This window comes from Genypterus blacodes, unplaced genomic scaffold (genome assembly GCF_046128005.1).
Source record: "Genypterus blacodes isolate CSIRO-AG114 ecotype Tasmania unplaced genomic scaffold, CSIRO-AGI_Gbla_v1 ptg000029l_1, whole genome shotgun sequence".
NCBI classification, from domain to species: Eukaryota; Metazoa; Chordata; class Actinopteri; order Ophidiiformes; family Ophidiidae; genus Genypterus; species Genypterus blacodes.
Genome location: NW_027466842.1, coordinates 3,994,546 through 4,016,051, shown reverse-complemented (window position 1 = coordinate 4,016,051; position 21,506 = coordinate 3,994,546). Strand labels below are relative to the sequence as shown.

The 21,506-nt window shown below is 43.8% G+C and overlaps 3 protein-coding genes across 4 annotated transcripts; 1 reads left to right on the top strand and 2 right to left on the bottom strand.

Annotated features, from left to right (window-relative positions):
* Positions 1-27: 27 nt before the first annotated feature.
* LOC142994306 (ankyrin repeat domain-containing protein 13C-like) lies at positions 28-8,646 on the bottom strand. Its single transcript, XM_076145074.1, has 13 exons — positions 7,830-8,646; positions 7,677-7,718; positions 6,283-6,387; positions 4,622-4,707; positions 4,413-4,458; positions 4,116-4,182; positions 3,831-3,975; positions 3,603-3,734; positions 3,195-3,356; positions 3,033-3,112; positions 2,800-2,898; positions 1,568-1,668; positions 28-1,470 (listed from the first exon to the last, which is right to left on the bottom strand). The coding sequence occupies exons 1-13, from the start codon at positions 8,203-8,205 to the stop codon at positions 1,340-1,342; spliced, it is 1,572 nt and encodes a 523-aa protein (XP_076001189.1). The 5' UTR covers positions 8,206-8,646; the 3' UTR covers positions 28-1,339.
* A 672-nt stretch (positions 8,647-9,318) lies between these two features.
* On the top strand, positions 9,319-10,760 carry znf830 (zinc finger protein 830). The gene has a single exon (XM_076144687.1). It carries the CDS (start codon positions 9,416-9,418, stop codon positions 10,436-10,438), a length of 1,023 nt encoding a protein of 340 aa, XP_076000802.1. The 5' UTR covers positions 9,319-9,415; the 3' UTR covers positions 10,439-10,760.
* Positions 10,761-11,133: 373 nt separating this feature from the next.
* On the bottom strand, positions 11,134-16,422 carry efcab14 (EF-hand calcium binding domain 14). Of its 2 annotated transcripts, none has more exons than XM_076144685.1 (9): positions 15,704-16,422; positions 14,720-14,868; positions 14,446-14,591; positions 14,258-14,356; positions 14,056-14,163; positions 12,785-12,943; positions 12,526-12,628; positions 12,303-12,434; positions 11,134-12,209 (listed from the first exon to the last, which is right to left on the bottom strand). In XM_076144685.1, exons 1-9 carry the CDS (start codon positions 15,877-15,879, stop codon positions 12,031-12,033), a joined length of 1,251 nt encoding a protein of 416 aa, XP_076000800.1. In that variant the 5' UTR covers positions 15,880-16,422; the 3' UTR covers positions 11,134-12,030. The 2 variants fall into 2 exon arrangements, with proteins under 2 accessions (XP_076000800.1, XP_076000801.1); XM_076144686.1 differs by having other exon boundaries at positions 14,059-14,163.
* Positions 16,423-21,506: the final 5,084 nt, after the last annotated feature.

Genomic DNA, 21,506 nt, shown 5'->3' with positions numbered 1-21,506 from the left:
TCATATATTTTATCTGCACATAACGAGTTGAAACATGATGCTGGTGCTTTATTTAAAGGGATGTGAAGTAGGTATGGTTGCAGTACACATTACTTGAAGCCAGAAACAACAAATTCAGTTTTGTTCCCATCTACAGAGTTAATGGGACGTCCAGCGATATCAACTTCACAGCTTGGTTACTCTCCTCGGTTAGGAAAAAAAGAAATTTGATGCAGACCACTATCACGGAGAGGTTTGTATAAGCAGTAAAAGTGTTGCCAACTGTTAGTGTTACAATTTCAGTTATCTAAATCTAGATACCAGGAAGTCTGCAAGTGTGTGTATATATATATGTAGGAAATGTTGAGGGACTATACCTTAAAGATGCATGTGATCAAATAGGCCAAACAGAGCCGTAGCATGCGTTAAATATACTTATCAGTGCAGTATTAAACTAGGAACAGTTTTCCTGATCTCCCATCTGGGCTCACACACACACACACACACACACACACACACGTACACACGTACACAAACACACTCGCACCCCCTTGATACAGTACAATCAATTCACTCGCATTTAAACACAGAATTTCATACAATCACAACAAACGTGGAGACAGCCGAGAGGTAAAATGAGCTAACCTGAAAATACAGGAGGTCGCGTCCTGCACTGGAAAAAGGCTTGAATATCGAAGTGTAAATGTATTCATGATCAAACTCACCCAGTTGGTTAAAAAACATTCTTAAGTTCTGGAAATGTATTGCTACACAGTGTTTACTCCTTTGAGTATACAGTAGATCGTACGTCATTTATATATGAATATTAAGCTCATCTGAATGATATAGCTATAGTTGTGATATTTTTTTTTTAAAAGTATCTTGTGTGAATTATTTACACGTGAAAATGTCGGTGCACTTAAACGAGAACTCAGATCAGGAAATAGACTCGTTAACGTATTAACACAGCGACGGAAGAGTTGAAGCTTTCACAGGAGAGAATAGCAGCAAAGAGCAGAAGATGAACTGCTCAGCTAGAGAACAGCGAGTACGATGAGAAGCCATCACGCTCTGCACACAGATGCCTGCCCATATACAGCTACAATATTTATGATATGGTGCACTGAAACATCAGTTTGCATTGATATGCTTTGGATCCATCAAAACACGAAATATAACCGACCGAAAGACCGGCTCCCTTTTTAAACGGAGAACATTTACAAGAATAAAATAATACAGGATTCCTCATTTGTTTCTTTTTTTTCCTCCCCAGCACGTTAGCTGCTCATTTCCTGTCGCAGAGTGCGTCGTGCTCACACGTACGCACCCCGGACCTGTATTCACTGGCGGGCTCACGAGGTCAGAGGTCTGGGAAACGGCTGGGATCTTCTTTGTACTCGCTCGGGATGCTGAAAATCGACTCGTCGAACACGTCGTAGCGGAATTCCTGAAAGGTGACGGTCGCTGTGATGGTGGGGAAGACGGGGATGTCTGAGAGGGGAGAAGAGAACACGTTGTTTAGGGATCGGTCTCCCCAGAGTGCTCGAGAACACACACACATTTATGCTTCTTCGCATTTCATACGCACCGAGTTTGACCGGAAAACCAGGCGGAAGTTTCATCTGAACGAATTCTCTGAGTTTGTTGAAATGCTTGAACGGCGCGATGACCTCCAACACGTTCAGCAGCCTGGAAACGAGAGGCAGACGACAGAAGATTCACACACAGAGAAGCTGACAAAACCAAGGAATTATTCAGAGATGCGGAGAATAAATGTGTCATCAGCTAATCGTGTGATCTGATCTGTATCAATCCCACGGCCCAGTGAAACATGGGGACATGATCCGGCTCCTTCTCTGCCCGAGCAGGAGGAAGCCGATACGGAAAATGGACAAAAATGAATGATTTGCTTTGTGATATACGGCTTATGACAGTGGTACTCAATCCTGGTCCTCCGGGCCCCAAACAAACATGGGTTTACTGTCCAAGCAGGTCATAAATTACCATCACTACACATCCCCAAGTGTGATGTCGCCTGATTAAATGACTGCAAACACCACCAGCCAGTTTGGGGGCGATAAATCACCGAGTTACTGTTCAGTTAAATTCATTCCTTGAAGACTCCACATAAGGGATCCGCTAACACACAGAGTTTCACTGTCATTTCCACCATCGCTATCTGTGTTTTAACGATAAAATTCAACATCACATTAAAAAACCATCAGTTACATTAAGGTAGTTTAATTGTTGGCTCCATTAAAGCTCATTTAATAGAATTGATAAAGCTGCAAAGTGCACTATGTATTATTTATTTTACAGAGGTGTAATGAGCTCTAATGAACGGCCTGTTTCAATCGGTCCATTTCATCTCATCCAAACACTTTCGAGTCTCCGATTAGATCACCTCTGCCAAGGAGGTTCCTGCCTGTTTCTTAGCAGGATGACTGCAGTGTCGGGATCAATGCAGCAGCAGCAGTTGCTGTTAACAGGCCCCCCCCCACCGTGCAAAACACTGGAAAAAGCCTTTGAGTAGTGTCTTCTGTTTATTCTTAGCATATATTTATGTGTTTCCAGTAGCAGACTAAGAGGACGCGTGTGCTGGAACGCTCTGTCTCTGCTGTGGTGTGGTGTGATCATGTAATCAGTGCAGCCCTCTTGTGTGCATCTGGCCCAATTAACCTGATCTGAATCGCTGCAGCTCTTCACCCGCTCCTGTTCTAAAGGTCCCGCGTGTATCCCACATTTCACCCGGGATCAGTGTGTGCGTCAGTGTGTGCGCGGATCTAAGGAGCGAGGGGGGGGGGGGGCTGATATACTTACGACTCGATGCTGAGAGGAAAATCCTGGCTCATGGCTACAGTGGCTTTGAAGTTCTTCTTGCTTTCCTTGCACACCAGCTCTCTCCCGAGATGAGGTGGCCTGAAGGTGGAGAGAAACACACACAAGAACGCACACAAATGCAGATTACACACTCTGCGGTAGCTCGTCTAACCGCACTGACGACATTTCTAAATATTTCAAAAAAAGAAACAGTAGACGAGCGGATTCCCTACTTTCCGGTCTCTGCAGTGATGTACTCTTCCCAGGAAATCGTGTTGGGTGCTGGAGCTGTGAGCGACTGCCTTCTTACGGGCTGCAAACACAAACACATCAGACCGTCAGTTGTCATGAAAGCTTGGGCTTTGTCACCGTCTCCTCCGGGTCGTGCTGCGCACCTCAAAGTTCTGCTCGGTGATGCTGCCTCCTTTACTTAAGCTCTCCATGATGGCTTTGTTCCTCAAGATGTCCTCCTCACTCAGGTGCTCTCGCCTTTTCCTGGACTCCAGCATCAGACCGTTCACTGAATAGAAGTCTGCCAGAAAGTTCCCAACCCTCTCCTATAGAAGAATACGGAGAAGGACAACAAGTCACACAGCCTGATTAATATGTTGGTGTTGATGTTGGACAGTCAAGGACATTTAACAGAAACATTTTAAAACATCTGCTTCAAAAGGTAGATTTACAAGTGAGGGCAACACGGTAAAAAGGAAAGTAAAACAGATGAGCGATTACACAGCGAAGCGTGCGGAGTGTGTGTGTGTGTGTGTTTTTCAGTGTGCGATCCTCAGTCAAGGACTTCTCACCGTCTTGTCCTCTCTGAAGAGCCAGCCGATCTGACTCCGGGAGAAGCTGATGGACTTGGTGGACAGAGTGGCGGAGTAGACGTCGCTGCTCATCAGAATGTCCACCTCTTCCTCCGTCTCCATCTCAGACTCCTTAGGGGGGGACGGGGACACACACGCTCGCAGTTAGTGTGTAAACGGTGTGTAAACAGATCTGGTCAGGCGTGTTGTTGTTGCCGCTTGGCTCACCTCGTGGTGTATTCTTTGGTACACTTTGGCTTCCTTGTCCAGGACCACGAAGGACTGGGCGGGCGGAGCGTCGCCGGTGAAGATGAAGCTGAGATCTCCACGCTGACACTTCATGTCGGAGAAGTCTATGAGAGTCGTATCGAGTCTGAACCGAAGCAGACGGGGGTAGACGATTATTATAATGTCTTTAATGTTTTAGGCCAACTGCTGATATAAACACCTGGTGCGGGTACAAGTGCAACATCTGGACAGCAGCTGCTTTCAACATGTATTCAAAACCCTTACCTGATGTTGATTCCCTGCTTGTAGATTTTACAAGCGTCGGATGGCAGCATGCGGGACAACAAAGGCACTACGACCGAGGAGAGAGGGGGAATAAATTCAGCTTTTGCCGATGAACAAGTGCTGCAGACGTGTGCGTGACGTTTAACATGGCAGAGGCTGATTCTGCACTTTCAGAGGCACTCAGCAAACTAAACCTACAGTTACCGGCCAACAGCTTGTAAATAATGTGCGAGAGCTGAACACACACACATACAGACAGCACCGTGTGTGTGTGTGTGAAATATCAAAGAAACTCACCCCAGCTCTGAAAATCCCAATGCAGCTCCAGATAAAAGTCACCAAGCTACAGAAAACAAACAAACGGTTGTAGTTAAAGGCTTTGGCAGAGACATCGTTGGAGGTTCTCAAAATCCGGAACAAACAAACATACAGAAAGACAAATGTGGGTTGAGACACGGGAGGCCGATGAGCCGAGCCCGGAGCTAAACTTTTCTGCTGATCCTCACCTCCCTGAGAGCCTTCAGCAGCTTTGGCCTCTTGTCCTCCACACTCTCTCTGGACTGCTGCTTCAATTTCCGGAGTATCGCCGTGACTGTGGAGGTGACAAAGGAACAACTTGAGACCGGCACACTTTACCCCTCGGTCACACACACACACACGTTGTCACCTGGGAGCCGTTCCAAGGCGGCCGCGGTCGTGGATTTCCTGCCAACATTTTTTTTCTTTCCTTCCTCTGCCGGTCACAACATTTAGCCCGCTGCTGCCTCGGTGTTTGTACAATAAAACGCTCAGTTATGCTTCAGTATTATGTTACTTTTGAGCGTATTATGTGCTGCTGCAGTGCTGCTTCACTACAAGGACATATTCATGTTACCTACGGTCCCCTTGAGCTCTCACTACACGGCCAATAACCACTAAATAATGGATAGCTATGGGACCACCGCAACCAGTGGCAATAATGGGTCTCAGATATACTGTGCTTATCTCGACCGGTGAGGAAAAGTACGGGACTGGGAATAGATGTGACAGAGAAGTGCTGACAAGGCGCTCGGTGCAGGAGCGGCGTGTCATTGCGCGTGTGTGTGTGTACTGTATATAGGGAACCAGTGAGCGGGCTGGTGATGCAATATGCGCCCGTGTAAATGCAAAGTGAGGGTGAAGGATGATGAAGAAGCTGTGAAGCGGCGTTTTACATGAACACGTCGCTCTCCCCCCCCCCATCGTTTGCCAAGATGTTCATCTCACACGCAGCTGTTTGTGTTGTGCTGTGTGTTATTCATGCATAGATACTCAAACACACTGTGCTACTGCAGCTTTGACTTTCTTTGTATGTCCTTGCTGACTGTGTGTGTGTGTAGCCACCCCCCCCCCCGCCCCCCTCTTTGCCTCCCTGCCTCCACCTCACCCTTCTCTGTAATGTGACCTTGCCAAAGCTAAACCCCTGGTCCCGGTCCCAAGCCTGCTAGCTGCAACAGCAGGCGTGGGGAGGTGAGACGCATACTAACAAGGTTGAGGGTCATTTCTTTACCTCCTTCACGTCCCGAGTCTGTCTCTCAGGAAGCATCGGGGAGGCCTTAGAGTCATGAGCCACTGTGATACCACCAAACTGCACCGACCAAAAAAAATACAACCGTCTAAAACACACAAGTATCGCAGAGGTAGGTGAGTTCAGCTTCTGCCCTTCACACTTTCATATGCCGCTGGACTCATTTCTCTGGCCGTCAGATCAAAACGCAGCAGCATCATTAAGCGGGGCAGCGACCGGGCGGCGCTTCCCAACACTAAGCCATTGTTCAGGCCGCGTTCCAAACCATCTGGATGACGAGCGCTCGCCGAAAATCCCTTGGCTTTTTAGCTGCGCTGACCTTGAATGAGCAGTCGCACCCTTCAAACTAATGACAAAAAACGAGAAGCCCTACAAACACTAAACTTCCTGTGCCTTGTAATCATTCCTTCACCTTGACTTTTCCACATTTCTCTCCTAAAAATATCTTCTTAAAATATGATGACACAGGACTTTCTTACAGATCTACAAACGATTACAACTGCTCTCCTAACAGCTCACACAGCCGCATCCAAAAAGACTCAATCAACACCAGAAAAATAAAGCATATTACTTTGAAAGCTTGGTGGCTTAACAGTTAACAGAGACGTTGCCTTCACTTACTCATTTGTCTGTCGCCATAGCTGATGGCTTCTGCCAGAGGGCTCCATCCCTGTGCGTTCTTTATCTTTACAGGTGCATTATGGGCCAGAAGTAGGAGGGCACATTCTGAAAGGGAAACATTTGTCATAATTATACTTAATGGACGACAGGGCTGCATTCATTTTTCAGCACACTTAACAGCAGTAGCGTCACATATAATAGAACCAGCAGCTACGGCTTGACATCGCTCAGTTTTGTAAAGGGCGACATCACCAGTAAGTCAGTGATGAATGTGGATTTCTCCCTCTAATCCAGCCCAACTGGCGTCTGGCGTGTAAGTACGGCGCCGCTGCAGAGGTCAGACAGAACGCGAGAGTGCAGCGGCGGTATGGAGCTTATTGAAACTGAAGGGCGGGCGACTGACAGAGCTGTAAAAAGGCACATTTATGAGGTCGCCTGAACGCGTCTCGGCGCAGTCACGTGCCGACAGATACAAGGACGTGCGGTCCGACAGAATGAATGTAACTTCAGGCCTCAGAGAGGAATGACTGAGCTGCTGACCTGATGAGAGGCTTTGTGTTCAGTTATTTAATCCTATGCAATAATAACAAATGGCCGTCGACCCAGACTAAAGCCATTTTGCCTCTGACTGGTTAGGATTTAGTAGCCGTCTTAAAAAGCCAAATAGGACTACAAAAACAGCGTCATATTTGGTCTGATTTCAAGACAATGACTCTCGTTTCTACAAAATTGATAAAATGTGTTAATTTGAATCAGGAAAACAGCAGATTGAAACACATCTCACTACATTTTTACAGAGACAATTTGTTCCAGCACAAAACCATCCCTGGTGAAAATACTACCAAAACATTCCGGCAGATTCCACATCAAACAACAATCAACATCATCCTGTTTAATACACACAATGAAACAATGGCTGTACTTAGTGTGCAGACTTGAAGGTCAGAATCTGCACATTTAGGCAGATGTCAACTGCTGCATCTCAATAAATAAGAATATTTCAGTAATTCTAATTCAAAAAGTGAAACTCTCATAAATTATAGCTTAATTACGCACAAAGTGAAATATTCCAAGCCTTTATTTGTTTTCATTTGGATGATTATGGCTTACAGCTCTTGAAAACCCGAAATTCAGTATCTCAGAAATTGAGAATATTGTAGACTCAAGGTGTCAATCAGCTCATTAACTCAAATCACCTGCTGAGGTTTCCCGAGCCTTTAAATGTTCTCTCAGTCTGGTTCAGTTGGCTACACAAACATGGGGAAGACCACCATATTCTAATGTATTGAGACGCACCTGTACATATATAAAGGTCTAACTGTTTAGATGTAACACATTTATTGTTACTTCGGAGGGAATTCTAAACACTTAATGACACTAGGTCCGATTTTTACCTTTGTGGCCGAGCATCACAGCTAGGTGTAGAGGTGTATTCCCTAAAGAGAGAGACAGCGAAACAAAACTGAGATTAAAAAGAAGAAAGAAACAAAGAAGAAAAATGTACATTATGTTATATTCTAGGTGTATTTTCAGCATCTACAGCTCACCGTGGACATCTTTCTGAGAGATGCTGTGGGTCCTGATGAGGGAGGAGAGGCGCCTCACGTCCCCTCTGAACACACACTCGTGAACAGGGAACACCAAGTCCTCACTGCTCAGGATGATCGGGTTCTTGTTGTTATCATCCACAATGGTGCCCACTGAGGATGGATTGCCGTTGATGTTGTTTGCGTTGAACTGTTGTTGCTGCTGCAGTGCTGAAGATTTGGCTGCTTTCTGAAAAGCCTTGTTCGACCTGAAATTGTTGCCGGTACCGTCTGGGATGGTTCCGTTTGAAGCCTCCTCATTAGTGTCCATGATCTCGTCATGTTTACTTGCTTTTTTGTGCTCCTTTCGCATGGTGCGGATCTTCTCCCCCGTCATGATGACCAAGATAACCCGGTGAACTAGTTACTCCGCTACAGGCGATTTAAAGAAACGACAGAAACCCATACACCCAGGAGCTACTCGGCATTAACCTGCAACATCGTCAGGGTGACTAAAGGGTTCAGGCCGTTAATGTACACTGGTGTAAATCAAATCACATTAGCTAACTACACCTGCTGCTTAGCTCCCGAGCCAGCATTAGCTTCTAGTCAAAACGAGCTAGCCCACAATAAACCTGAATAATGGTGGGCGCGGCGTTGAAAACAGTAAATAAACATACACCAGATTAATATACTACCGAGGACGAGGACGGTTGGCAACAGACTCCGTTGTTGTCTCTCCCGTCGCTACGTAAATATAATGATGCTACGTTACCGTTTCTGTTTGCTTTGCGGCAAAACTCAAGCCAACTGATCTGGAGCTAGTAGCTACATGCTAGTTAAGCTGTGATCTCGCGAGAATCGATGATTTAATAAAAAAACGAATTCTGAACAAACTTTATTTAAAGAACATTATATAAAGAACAAAAACATCTTCGCCAATATGTTCGCAAATTATAATAAAACTGTGTACATCACAATAATCTAAAACCAAATATATATACCAAATATATATATAATTTTAATTGGTACCACAAACTTTAAATCGAATTGTGTTGTTTCTCTCCAAATCACACTGTCAACCAATGACCGATAAACATTTTATTACACTTTATCTGTATAATCGAGATGTAGACGCATTTCACGGGTGATCAATGGAAACGTAATCCACATGATTCTGATTTTCAATTGTTTCATTCTTGAAAACATTTACATACAAATGCAAACCTGCTCATAAAAAGGTATTCATAATTGTAGCAACAAGTTCTATTTAGGTTTATTTCAATTTGTTTGTTTGTATTCAGCTGAAGAAAAGTTCCATGTAACACCAAACATTTTGACATCTCCACAATCGACAAAAAGCGTTATAATGCTTTAGTTTTAAACGTAATAAAAAATTTAATCAACTGCAATGTAGTATGTGAATCTATCCATCTCCGTGCTGCCATGTTGAATACGCTGAAGGTTTTCAGACAGCGTAAACCGAAATCTCGCGATACTCTTTGCTCCGTTTCCACTGACGTCATTTTCAAGGGACAGTTCGTTCCCTCTTCCTTACTCAACCCCGTGGCTAATAGCTAGCTCATACGCTGTGTTGTTTGTAAACCATGGCCACTTCTAAGAAGGGGAAGAAAGTGATAAACCAAGAGGAACTTCGGCGACTAATGAGAGCAAAACAAAGACAAACAACAGACAAGAAGCGCGTCGAGTCTCCATTCGCCAAATACAACAGCCTCGGACACCTCAGCTGCGTCCTGTGCAACGTTCATGTCAAGTCCGAACTGCTGTGGTCGGCCCACGTTCTAGGAAAACAACACAAAGAGAAGGTTTCCGAGCTGAAGGGGTCTAAACAAATACCGCAGATTCAGCCAGTGAAGCGGAAAGCACCGGACAGCGGCGAGGTCAAAGGGAAAAAGGCTAAACCCACGCAGGGAGCGGGGCAGTCAGCATCAGGGGTCCCGGCCGGATTCTTTGAGAAATCAACAGCAAAGGAGCCCGGTCCCGCTCCTAAATCTGCGGGCCTGAGTCTGTTAGCTGGAGTCTATGATGAGGATGAGGAAGAGGAAGAGGGAACAGGTACCGCGAGCGCGCCAGGTGCCTCGCCCGGGCTACCAGCGGATTTCTTTGACAGCTCCATCCCTTCCGCACCCGCCGTGTCGCATTCAGGATCCGTTCTCAAAGCAGATGTGCCTGCGGAGAAACAAGACAAGAAGGAAATGTCCGAGGCGCTACCCGAGGGCTTCTTCGACGACCCGGTGAGAGACGCAAAAGTGCGCAAAGTCGACGCGCCTAAAGATCAACTGGACAAGGAGTGGGAAGAGTTTCAGAAGGAAATACGACAAGTTAACACTAAATCTGATGCCATAGTGGCTGAGGATGATGAGGAGGGTCGATTTGAACGACAGATCGATGAAATTGATGAACAGATCGAATGTTACAGGAGGGTGGAACTGCTGAGAGACAAGCGTGACGTGGTGAAGAGCAAACCTGTACCCACCAAGGGTCAAGAGCATATGGGGTCCGATGTCAGCATGGGAGAAGAGGAAGATGATGAGGAGATGGAGGAGGAGGATGAGGAGCTGCTGGATATGATGTCAAGGGACTGGAGGGCTAAAGGAGCCCTGGTGTAAAATCCACCATTTAGTGAGAAAGAAGCCAACAGTCTGTTTGTCCAGTGTTTACATATCAGATCTGCAGAAACCCTCCATTTGTAAATATGTCAGAAATCTACCCTTGTGTCTCTTTTTGTATTTTTCAGAATGTATTTTCTCATTGTTGGCTTCAAGGCTAATTGTGAACCAATATCATGACTTAAAAACACAACTCAACTATTTAGTGAATGTTTATTCATTGGTGATCACACAAAAAAAAAACATTCATAAAATCTCCCACACAGCAGCCTGGACCCAAAAAGTCTAATAATGTCCAAAGCTGTTACATGTAGAGCTAAAACTAGCCATTGTCCTGCAAAACAAAATCAAAATAGCTATGTTAGATTTATAAATTAAACATTTGTTCATGTTACATTATAAGCAACATGCAAAGCACAAACAGAATATATTTTTAAATGTACAATGTTTAGATTAAGACCCTGAAAGGATAATTTAGCAACCGCGCTGCCTTCACAAGGTTGTATTTTTGAGTCTATACTTAAATTAAACTTTTTACAGAGTACAACAATGTTGGTGGATGACTATTGTATGTAAATATCATTCCGAGGCCCACAAAAATGGACTAAAATGAATCAAGTAAAGAGTGATGCTCAGTGCGTCTCATACTACCTGTTACACGTTGTGAGCGAGGTGTGTCTTCCTTTTTCAACCGATTCATCTTATCAACTTTCCACAATTGCTACAGACACCGCGTCTCGTGAGTTACAACTTCAAACGTCTATTAAGAGTGATTTTAGTATTCATAGCCCTTCAAATCTCAAAGACTTTAAATCTGCAAAAACTACAGAAAAACAACAACCACTGGGTATAAATGTACAGAGGGACCAACGCAGAACGGAAAATGAAGTACAGTGACTTAATGACGGAAACGAGAGGTGACTATTAGGTTTGTCTTAGAAAAGGGCGTACAAAACCAGTCTTTACATTTATGCTTCGGTGTGAGTTTTCAGATAAGTTAGGAAATTGCCTGAAAATAACTAGTAGTCGTTTGTAAACATTCATAAAATTCTAACTTGGGGGGTGGGGGGGATTTTCAGTAAGGTTCAGGTGAGCTGGACCAGGTTCAGACGTGGTGTTTGCATCTACCATCCACTCACAACTTCAACTATACCTGCTAAAATGTTACATTGTGGTGAGACGGATGGGTAAGAAAAAAAAAAAGTAAAGAGGAAGAGGAGGGTGAGTGGCAGTATTCAAAGACGTTCAGAACACTTCTCCAGCATTTTGTCAAACAAGCCAAGGAATAATTTAAAATACAGTTGTAGAGTTGAAAAGTCTATACAAGTATTTGTATGGGATAATAAAATTTTAGCTTGTGTTTTGTGACTAAAGGTTCAGGTGCAAAGGACGGGGGGGAGTGAGTGGGGGGTAAGGGTGAGGGTGGGGAGAGGGAGGCATGCCAGTGCCACTGTTCCACAATCGGTATGATAAATACTTAGTTCACAAAAGTGCAGCAATCAAAGAAAAGGGCCGGCGGCGCTCCAAACATCAGGCCGACCCCCCCCTGCTGGGTTTCAATACTGTCCGCTGCTGCCCGTCGGGGCTTCTGCTCACAGACCCGCAGCAGCTTTGAGCTCCATCAGTGAATACCTCCGGTCTCCGTCCGCGTCGTAGCAAGCCAAGGTGTGGGCGCGCGGGGTCGCCACACCAAATACTTTATGCAAGTCTTCGTAGGTCATTCCAAGTGAATGCTGTCTGATGCCTGACTGCTGGAATATGTCTTCCAGATCTAAAAGAGAAAATGAGATACACGGATGAAAATGATGACATTGTTAAATTGAAGACTGCAAGCAAATTGACAATGCAAGTGGTCACATTTCACCTTTCAGAGAAGAGACACCGGGCAGTGTCACAGTCTTATGGCACTTCCTCTCGGCATTCCTCTTGGAGCGTTTCGGAGTTAAGAAGCGTGGTCGTCTACTGGTCTGAGTCTCGGTCTGTGGTGTGGACGCCTCTGCAGTAAATAAAAGAGAAAAAAAACTTCAATCAACTGACATGCAAAAGCAAAACATGACATGAATAAAGCGGCTGATCCTACACGTTACCGTGCTCTTCCCCAGGCGTCGCTTTGGTTGAAGTTGCGTCCTTCATCAATTCGGCTGCTGGACTTTGACTGCTGGGCTGCAGTTGGTTTGCTGCTTCATTGACCTTTTGAATGATTACAAGTTAACAGTTAAGCACATAAAGGAGCAGATGAATATATAGCAGATGGCAGTAAAGATGTAAAGCGCTCCGACATGGACTCTGTGCCAAGCTTCAACTCCTAATAAGCAGAAATTAAGTGTCAGGCTTCACATGACTCACAGTCTGCTGCACTGCTCCACTGTGCTCTAATGAGGACACTCTCTGGGACAGATTGGCGACTGTAGAGAGGACGATGTGGATCTGCTCGTCAGTCCACATGTGGTGCAGCTCCTCCGTCTTGTTTGCCTCGCTCACTGCCTTTCTCAAATCTGCCACGTCCTGCCACGACAAAATAAATCTGTGTTAAACGCAGCACAAATTATCATACACGCAAGGGAAAAAACAGGAAACTTAATGGTGAATTTAAAGAGTTGTGTGATGAGATTGTGGCAGGTAAAGTACAAAACCATTATGATAGCGCAGCGTGGTTCATGTTTACTCATCCATGTTGCACATTTCAATCTAACCACAAAGTAAATATGCGAGTGTAATACAAAATCCAAAGCCGAATGAAGACGAAAGAGAGTGAGAGAGATAGAGATAGAGAGCTTTATGAGTATGTAGGAAGTATAAGGTTATCGCTTCTTAAATCTTCGCTCAGATATCTGACCTAGTTTAACGGAGCAAACAAAACGTCTGAGCTCCCGAAATAGATCTGCGCCTGTATCATGAATTATGAATGGCGACCCGACACGTGGTTCCAAAACATGAAAGGATCCCAGTGAACCCATCCGACTCTTTCAATCTAAGCACGAGGAACAAATTCTGCATTCTGTATGACGAAGGCGTGTGAATAAACCAATAAACAAAACCAAGTGTGTCAGTGGAAAAGTTCAGTGCGGCAAACGGTGCCCGACATCACAAACAGCCGGGGAGAACCGGGTGCGGATTTATCTCCGTACTCGGTAAGAACGGATCGCTACAGGCAGACGTTGAGAAGTTGAAGTTGTGGAGCGGTTAATGATGTTAAGGAACACACCCCTCCCCGTACTTTTTCGACTTTCATGAATGATAAATGTGGCGGCCTCTAGCAAAATGTGAGCAGAGTTCTTGAGATGCAAATAAAAGAGGCACGCTGTCAAACAAAATAAACTCAATCTTCAACTTCGGCTCATGAAAAATCCATCGGCCTTTGTGTGTGAAATGCTAGACTGATGGTTGCAGCCCCACATAAGAAGGAGCAGCTTTGAAAGCTGTGTGCAGATCTATAGTCGACTACAGTTACTCAGCACCATCAGACAAGAGTAAATAGTTTGAAGCAAAACGGTGTGTTATCCAGTCTCAACGCATCAATACTCCAAACTGGATCGAGCCTCGCGCCCGCACTGATCCGATGAGAAACACATGCTGGATTTACTACTGAATAAAGTGGGACTCTGGCTTGAATTTACCACCGTCTTTTTCACGTCTTCGTCTTTCTTCTGATTTTCCAAAGCCGCCTGCATCGTCGTCACGTCGTGCTGTACACTCGTTAGTGTGCTGCCAATTGTAGCCACACTCTGGAAAATAAAATGAAAATCAACAATAAAACTAATTATGGATATATTAGCCCCTCAGTTATTGTTCAACTTTTTTATTCCTCCAAGTGTTTACCTTTTGCAGTTCTTCGACTGTAGTGGGAAGACTGATTAAGTCAGCGGCTGATTTGAGGTTGGCCTTTAAATGGTTCACTGCAGCATCCAGCAAGTTGATCTACATCAGTAAATGACAATGACTACTCAGTTCGACTTCCACTTAAGATGTATCTGCTACCTAAACTCAAGGTGACCACGGTACCTTACCTTCCTGTTCATTTCAGTTAAGTTAGACCAGAGTTTGCTCAACCCCTTCTCTCCGCTTTCAATGTCGTCAAGCTTCCTCTGCTTGGATTTAAGGTCCTCGCTTAGTTTTGGTATTTCATTGGATGACACCTTCTGGCTGGATTCCACTGTGACAACAACATTAGATCATGTCAGTAATAATAGTTAAAAGATCGGGCACAGTCGGGGGATGAAGGGCAGCCTGCTTCTCATGACGTCACGTGAAAACTGTCAGTGTGCGGAGAACGAGTCTTACTGGTGCGCAGCTTCTCTTTCAGTGAGTCCAGATCCTCTTTCAAAGCGATCTGCATCCATATGAGACCGGCGCAGGCCATGACGCAGGCAGCCAGTATAATGAACAAAAACAAGGGGTAGCACACATTGCAGCACTGCGTGTAACTTCTCCTGCAGAGAGAGAAGAAGGGAAGAAACACGGAAACATTAGACATCAACTCTGTGCAAACGCTTTCATTATTAATGCTGGAGATATTTTCAGACGCCACGAGTGTCACGCACCCTGACAGGATGACTGATAACCAGGGATGCTGACAGTTTGTCTCCAATAGGCATCTTCAGTACTTTGCTCTCCATATGCACGTCGAGGACAATTAAGATGTGACTGATCTGACGATTTATCATCCACTGTTCTGTCTACATAAAGTCTAAATGGCAACAAAACACTGGTCGTATTCGGACAGAGCAAAAAAAGGCAATATTAATTTTGCCATGTCAACAAAATGTCTACACATGCAACTGAATCCTTGTCTTGCTCTGTTGTAACAAGATCTTTCTGCTTATAAAGGTATTAAGTATCTCAACCTCAGTTTGTCTCATGATCATCACAACGACATTCAATAAGCACACTTGCATTTTTTATAACTAATGATCCTGTATGAGTTACATATTCAAGTCAGGCATAGACTTTACGCCCTCAATCAAATCAAACATGGCACCTTTTAATGGCAAGTAGTTTGATACAAAACGAGAAACACTGTATTATCTAATCATATTTGGGTGACAACACTAAATAATAGTAATATATTCGTTTTGTGCTTTGTTTAATGACAGCTGTTGCTTGGATACAGAACAAACGATACAAACAATGAAGGTGGCAGGTGGATTATTGATGTTATGAGCTACACCTGTGTGTGTCCTGCTACAACACACACACACGTGACAGAGGTTGATTGGCACGGGTATAAATTCCGACAGTGTACCGTAAAGCAAACCGATCACTCACTTGCCAAAGTTCGTCCCGCTGCTCATGTTGTTGAACTCGTCGTCCTCCGAGCTAGATTCGGACTCTGAGCCCGGCGGTTCGGTCCGGAGGAGTCTGTGACCGGACCCTTTCTTAGTCTTCTTTCTCTTACTGTCCCCCAGTCCAATCAAAGCATTGAGCTCCTTCCTTTTCTTCATCTTCTTTTGGGGGGTCAGCGATCCCGCCGGGCCCGATTTAAACCCAACTAAATCCAACGTTTTGTCCAGTTTGGTGGATTCTGTCGTTGCTAACTGCACCTTAAGCGCTCTTACTGTTTAAACAATCACACGTTGCTAGCTACTGTCACTAGTATACACATCGGACTCTGTTGCTGCTGCTTTCCCAACAGTTCCCTCTCCGCCGCTTGTTAATTTACACCCGATACAAAACAGTACGATGGCCGATCGCCACACATACCTGCGAAACCTGCAGAACAGCAGAACTCCAACTACCGGACGGCTGTTAGCTGCCAGGTAAGCTAACTAGCTTAGCTACGGCTAACATTTAACACCGGCCTGGCTTTAGCTAACAGGAGCTGGCTAATTCTACCGAGCCTTCACATAAAAACAAATTGACTGCCATCAACGCCAAAAGTGTTGAAATAAATTAATACTAGCTATTCACCCTCAAATGAAAATGTTTAGCGCAGTATGGTGCTGCTTCCTGACTGTTTTGGCAGGGCGTCCCAGTAACCAGACACCTGATTGGTGGAATGAGCGACCTGTAACTTCCGCCGTTTGGTTATTTATTATACGTATGTTTAAGTTTAAATCCACATTCACAAACCGAAAGAGGGAAAATTCGTAACAAACTGGACTAAACTTCGGGAAGCTAAACTGCAGCCTGTACGGTAATCTCTTATCAAAATTATACTCGAAAGCCCATCAAGCTTTAGTCCACATGTGTATTTATTTTATTTTTAATAATTCTAATTTCCATTCTTAATGTTAAAGTAATGCTGGACTTTATTCTGCTGATTCAAATCACAAGTGAAGCTAATTTCAAGGTCCAGTAGTTATCCATTTTCTTGGTAAACGTACTAATTTTCTGTTATTATAATCACAGGGTTATAATTGTACTATTAGAGCTTTTTGGGTACATTTTAGTGCTGCAACTAATGATTATTCTCATTATCACTCATTAGTCTACTGATTATGATGGTTCAGATATTGTGATATCAAGTTAACAAAGGCTCTACATTTGTAAACACTGAGTTTATACTGGCAATGGTTTGTGGGTAAACTGTAGTGCAGAATACAAAATAATACACCAATATTTACCACAAGGTAAACATTTATTTATTGTAAGTTAAGAGATTCCCAAAGCATCACTTGGTTCTTCAAGAATTTAGAAAAATTACAGAAAAACTTAGATTTTGTTGTAGCACGATTAAAGTTGAGGTTTGATAAATACTGAAAAAAGTTGTGCAGTGTATACAAGGAATAAGAGCATGACATTTGTATGCACTTCAGCATATATATGAAATATGTGTTCTTATTTCCTGTTCCATGTTCTAATATAATATGATTGAGATGTTATTATGGGAAATTATATTGCTGGCTACTCATGCAGCCACAAGCATGTTTTGTGTGCTGTTCCGTGATTTTGAAGAAATGCAGATAGACTACAGTGTAGTCATGCCTATAATGTTTAGTTTTGCATTTTTGGTTTTTGTTGCCCGTCTTGCCTGCCATGCCTTTGTGCTTATGCTCTTTTAATTTAATTTAATCTAATTTATAATGATGAAAACAATTGTTGTTGGTTAATTAGATAATAAAATATATTATCAATTAAAAATGTCAAAATCTAGTAACAAGTGCTCATCCTGAGTTCAGAGTGAATCTCCCACTGTGCGTTTTCATCCCTTTTCAGCTCACAGGGGTTCAGTCTAAAGAGATATAAAGCACGTTTGTGAGGCTGGGACAAGCAAAAGCTTGGGTTTTTTATCTAATTACTGACAAACAATAGATAGATTATTAAAATTTTCAGTCGATTATAGGAGTTATTCCAGCTATATATAACACTGTCATACCGGTATGCATGACGTCCTTGCTGCATGTTATTACTTGTTAGTGTGTTTGGATAATCATTGTGAGTGCCATATTCTATTAAAAGAATGTAATGTTTTGTTTCCGTTTGCCTCCTCCAGTTGGGTTCTGCCAGAGATCCAGCTGACCTGTGGCGCTATTGGGCTGACCCAGCAAGACACATGGACAGAGAGGAAGCAGGGTAGGTGCCGTCTGGCCTTTAGCTCTTTTTCTCTGAATACAGACTCCCACTGTCATGCTCTGGGCTTTGAAAATGTGTCCCTTTATGTGCCTGACCCCCCGTATCACCTCAGTTCAATGCTAATAATAAAGACACTGAATAGAAAATCTTCCACGCTGGCCAATTTCTAGACACACGAGGGAGCTGAGATGCTCCTCAACATCTCAGTATGAGTTTGTTTTTGAGTTGCAGGAGATGAGGCCTACTGCTGATGCTTTATGAGCTCAGAAAAGGATTCTCAAGCCAATTGTTTTCAAGTCCCAACAGAACCATGGTGCCCCTACATGCTGTACCTTTCTTTAAACTTGACAAAGTCATATATATTTCTGCAGTATTTCCAAGAAAGAACACTACTATGATGTAATGTTATATTGTTAACCTTAGACTTATTCCCATTTAACACCACCGAAACTTGGGACATTTACCCATATAAATGGTGTTAATTCCTTTATCTGTAATTTATGGAAACACGGCTATATCATTTAAGACAACATTCCATCAGATAATAATCCATCAGAATGCAGATGAGGGATTTGTGTGTGTGTGTGTGTGTGTGTGTGTTTGTGTGTGTGTGCGTGTGCGCGCGCGCGTGTGTGCGTGTGTGTGTGTGACCTGAGCGAGACAAATGGCTTTAAACACTAGGAGTTATTGTTTGAATGCAGATGCTACAAAGCCGTTGGTGGCATGTAGGCTGTAGAAAATTCAATCAGCGGCTCATCTCCTATTAGAACACCTGGGGAGGGGACAAGCATCACGCTGAGGGTCTTCATGAAACCCCCCCAGCATGATGCTACAAATCAAAGCGTCAGAGGTGTTTCATCTCTTCTCTTGAGTCTTACTTTTTCATCCGGGGTTAAGACTGAAAGGATGACATTTCAACTTGCCTCATCACATCTACAGTATACCCACGAGCTATAGAGCAGCAGACATCAGAGGGCTGTGACTCTGATGGCTACAAAACGCTTGTTTTCACACTTTGTTCACAGCAGGGCTGCTCATATTCTCGCCAGGAGCGATTCCTGCAACCGTTGGGCAGGGAGCTGACTTGTGTGCTGAGAGCAAATGTAAATAGTAGCGGCATGATCGGAAATAGTGAATAGAATTGACTGCTAATTGAAGGCTTTCATCTGACATGGCAGTCTGTGTGAATACAGATTATCATCAGTTGGGAGTCAGGCTGCCGCTTGCATACCAATTACTCTCATCAGACATTTTACCATTTATTGTGAATCTTTAGCTATTATGTTGGATTACTCAATCATCATCAGATGTGTCTTGATTTCCTGTCTTACAGATGAATCCGGGCGCACATGGTATTAAAAGGTGTAATTCACGCTTGAACTTTCGAACCTTCCAGCTATAAAAGCCATAGAATTAAGAGCAACTCAATAGATTTGCCCTTTTTGTTGTTTTCACTCATGCTGTGGAGAGAATCTGTGGAGACTAAATGCTGCTGGGATGAACAGAATCAGTGGGCTTGTTGTCAGTAAAATTAATGTTTATTTGAAATAGGAAGAGTTATTTATAGCGGCTGCCGTATGTGCCATGTGACCACAGTTGTGACATGGGAGCAGAGAGAACATGTTGTGAGAGAATGATCGCCCTCCATAGGAGAGACCGCATGTCTTCTATCACTCAGCTCGGCTCAGTCAGCCCTCTCATAGTGTGTAAAAGGAAATCAGCAGGGGGCAATGTTCTCACATCAAACAATGATAGACATCAGCATGCAGCAGAGAGGCAACGCATGAGTCAAGGACAGTTACGCTCAGAGTCACCGGCTATGCTCCACTGAATGGCAGCAATGTAAATATTCTTCATGGCTCACAACACTGGCCACCGTTAATATCCTTTATGCCATAATATTGGCCACAGTTTCTTGTGCATAGGCCCCACGATTGTAAAAATGTTTTACACTCTGTCAAACTCTGCAGTGACCACATTCTCGTCTCGTACATACAATCACTCAGCTGTGTTTAGGGAGCGAAATGTATTTAAAGATCATGAACAAAAGGATATCCATGTAAAAATGATTCAACATGGATATCCTTTTTGTTCTAGATCTCAGTTTCAAAGCAAAGATGGAGGGGGGCTGACTGTAACAATAAAGACTCAGCTGTAACAATAAAGACTCAGTCACCTGCCTGAAACGTAAAGGTAAATGTATTGGATAAGGCTGGCATCATGATGTAGGCATTTAGTCACTTTCTTCTTAAAGAATAACCAGAAATCACACCACGGTGACGCTGCTGCAGTAAATTGCCACTGCAGTGATACAGCAAAGAGTCTGATATCATCTCGCATCGATTAAAGGGAATAGATTAATATATTAGGCAAATGAAAAAGTGAGAGAGGGGGAAAAATCAAACGGGCTTCGGCTTCTTTGATGCTGTTCAAACATTTTTACGCACAGCAAATGCAAAAGACTGCGACTCGGCTGATGACTATACATTCTCCTCTGCTTCACAAATCACATAGACCTGTATGGAAAGCAACGCCCGCACATATACACAGCAGTTCTATCCATTAAAGTGAGAGGTGTCGGATACGGTGTAACACAGCCGAGTATCAAGCAAGAATGTTCGACATTTTCAATTCGACGAGATCAGGTTTCACAGACAGACAGTGGAAGGTCTCTTTTTCAGTGTATTAGACCAGGATTAGTCTAATCCACGTCTCTGAAACGGGCCTGTCTGTTCCCTTGTAATGTCTTCGACTCAGAAGGTATCTTCTTCACTTTTGTTTTATCTGCTGAAGAGGAGAAAAGAGCCGATTCAAATCCACATTTCTTATTTCTCCTTTTTTTTTTTTTTTTTTTCCGGAAATAGTTCTGAAACCAGATTTCCTAATTTACGCCACAAAAAAGAGAGAAAAAAGGAAGGAAAATAATCAAAGAAAGACGCGGCCAAAGGCAGAAGAGAGGAGGGGGGAAAAAATGGTTGACATGTAGAGGAAGTCTGAGAACAGAGATTGGCGGGGCAAGGAGGAGCGCTGAGCATGTGAAGGGGGGACGGGGGGAGGGGGGGGACTCACCGATGTATCTCAGATCCCATTAAAACTGTTTATGTGACTAATTAACGCGTGACACGGCAGAAACTGATCGTATTGATGGAGGGACACGCGGAGATTACACTCAGACGAGGAAAACAATAGATTTATCTGTAGGAGCTTTTATAAGGTGGAATGTAATTATGTAGGTGTTGCTTCCGTCCCCGCCTGCCCCCCCCCGTCCCTCCTCGTGTACATAGTAGAGAGTAAATAGTGGTAAATAGAAATGCTGCTCTGGCCTACTTCTTCCTCGCACAGCGGCTATTTTATTAAGTACAACCAGCTTGCGAGAGACCAAATTCCCTTTACTGTAGCTCAGCTGTGAGAGGCGCTGACGGGGTTTGTGTTCTTTTTTAAATGCAGCTATGTGGACGTGCTGCTCCAAATGTGCTCCAGTTTATGTTTTTGGTTTGGGTTTTTTTTTCTCATCCATTTTTTTTATATTTTCGTCCGTATCTCCTTGCTTATGTCT

Bases quoted from the DNA above. Each gene is read 5' to 3' on its own strand.
- LOC142994306 (XM_076145074.1), bottom strand. From the start codon at position 8,205: ATGACGGGGGAGAAGATCCGCACCATGCGAAAGGAGCACAAAAAAGCA. The intron at 3,735-3,830 runs GTGAGCCAAGCG...TCCCCCCCTAAG, and splicing joins ACCAAAGAATACACCACGAG to GAGTCTGAGATGGAGACGGA. The intron at 2,899-3,032 runs GTAGGGAATCCG...CTCCACCTTCAG, and splicing joins ATCACTGCAGAGACCGGAAA to GCCACCTCATCTCGGGAGAG.
- znf830 (XM_076144687.1), top strand. From the start codon at position 9,416: ATGGCCACTTCTAAGAAGGGGAAGAAAGTGATAAACCAAGAGGAACTT.
- efcab14 (XM_076144685.1), bottom strand. From the start codon at position 15,879: ATGAAGAAAAGGAAGGAGCTCAATGCTTTGATTGGACTGGGGGACAGT. The intron at 14,869-15,703 runs GTGAGTGATCGG...CTCTCTCTGCAG, and splicing joins AGCGGGACGAACTTTGGCAA to GAGAAGTTACACGCAGTGCT. The intron at 12,944-14,055 runs GTAAATTCAAGC...TTGTCGTGGCAG, and splicing joins AAGACGTGAAAAAGACGGTG to GACGTGGCAGATTTGAGAAA.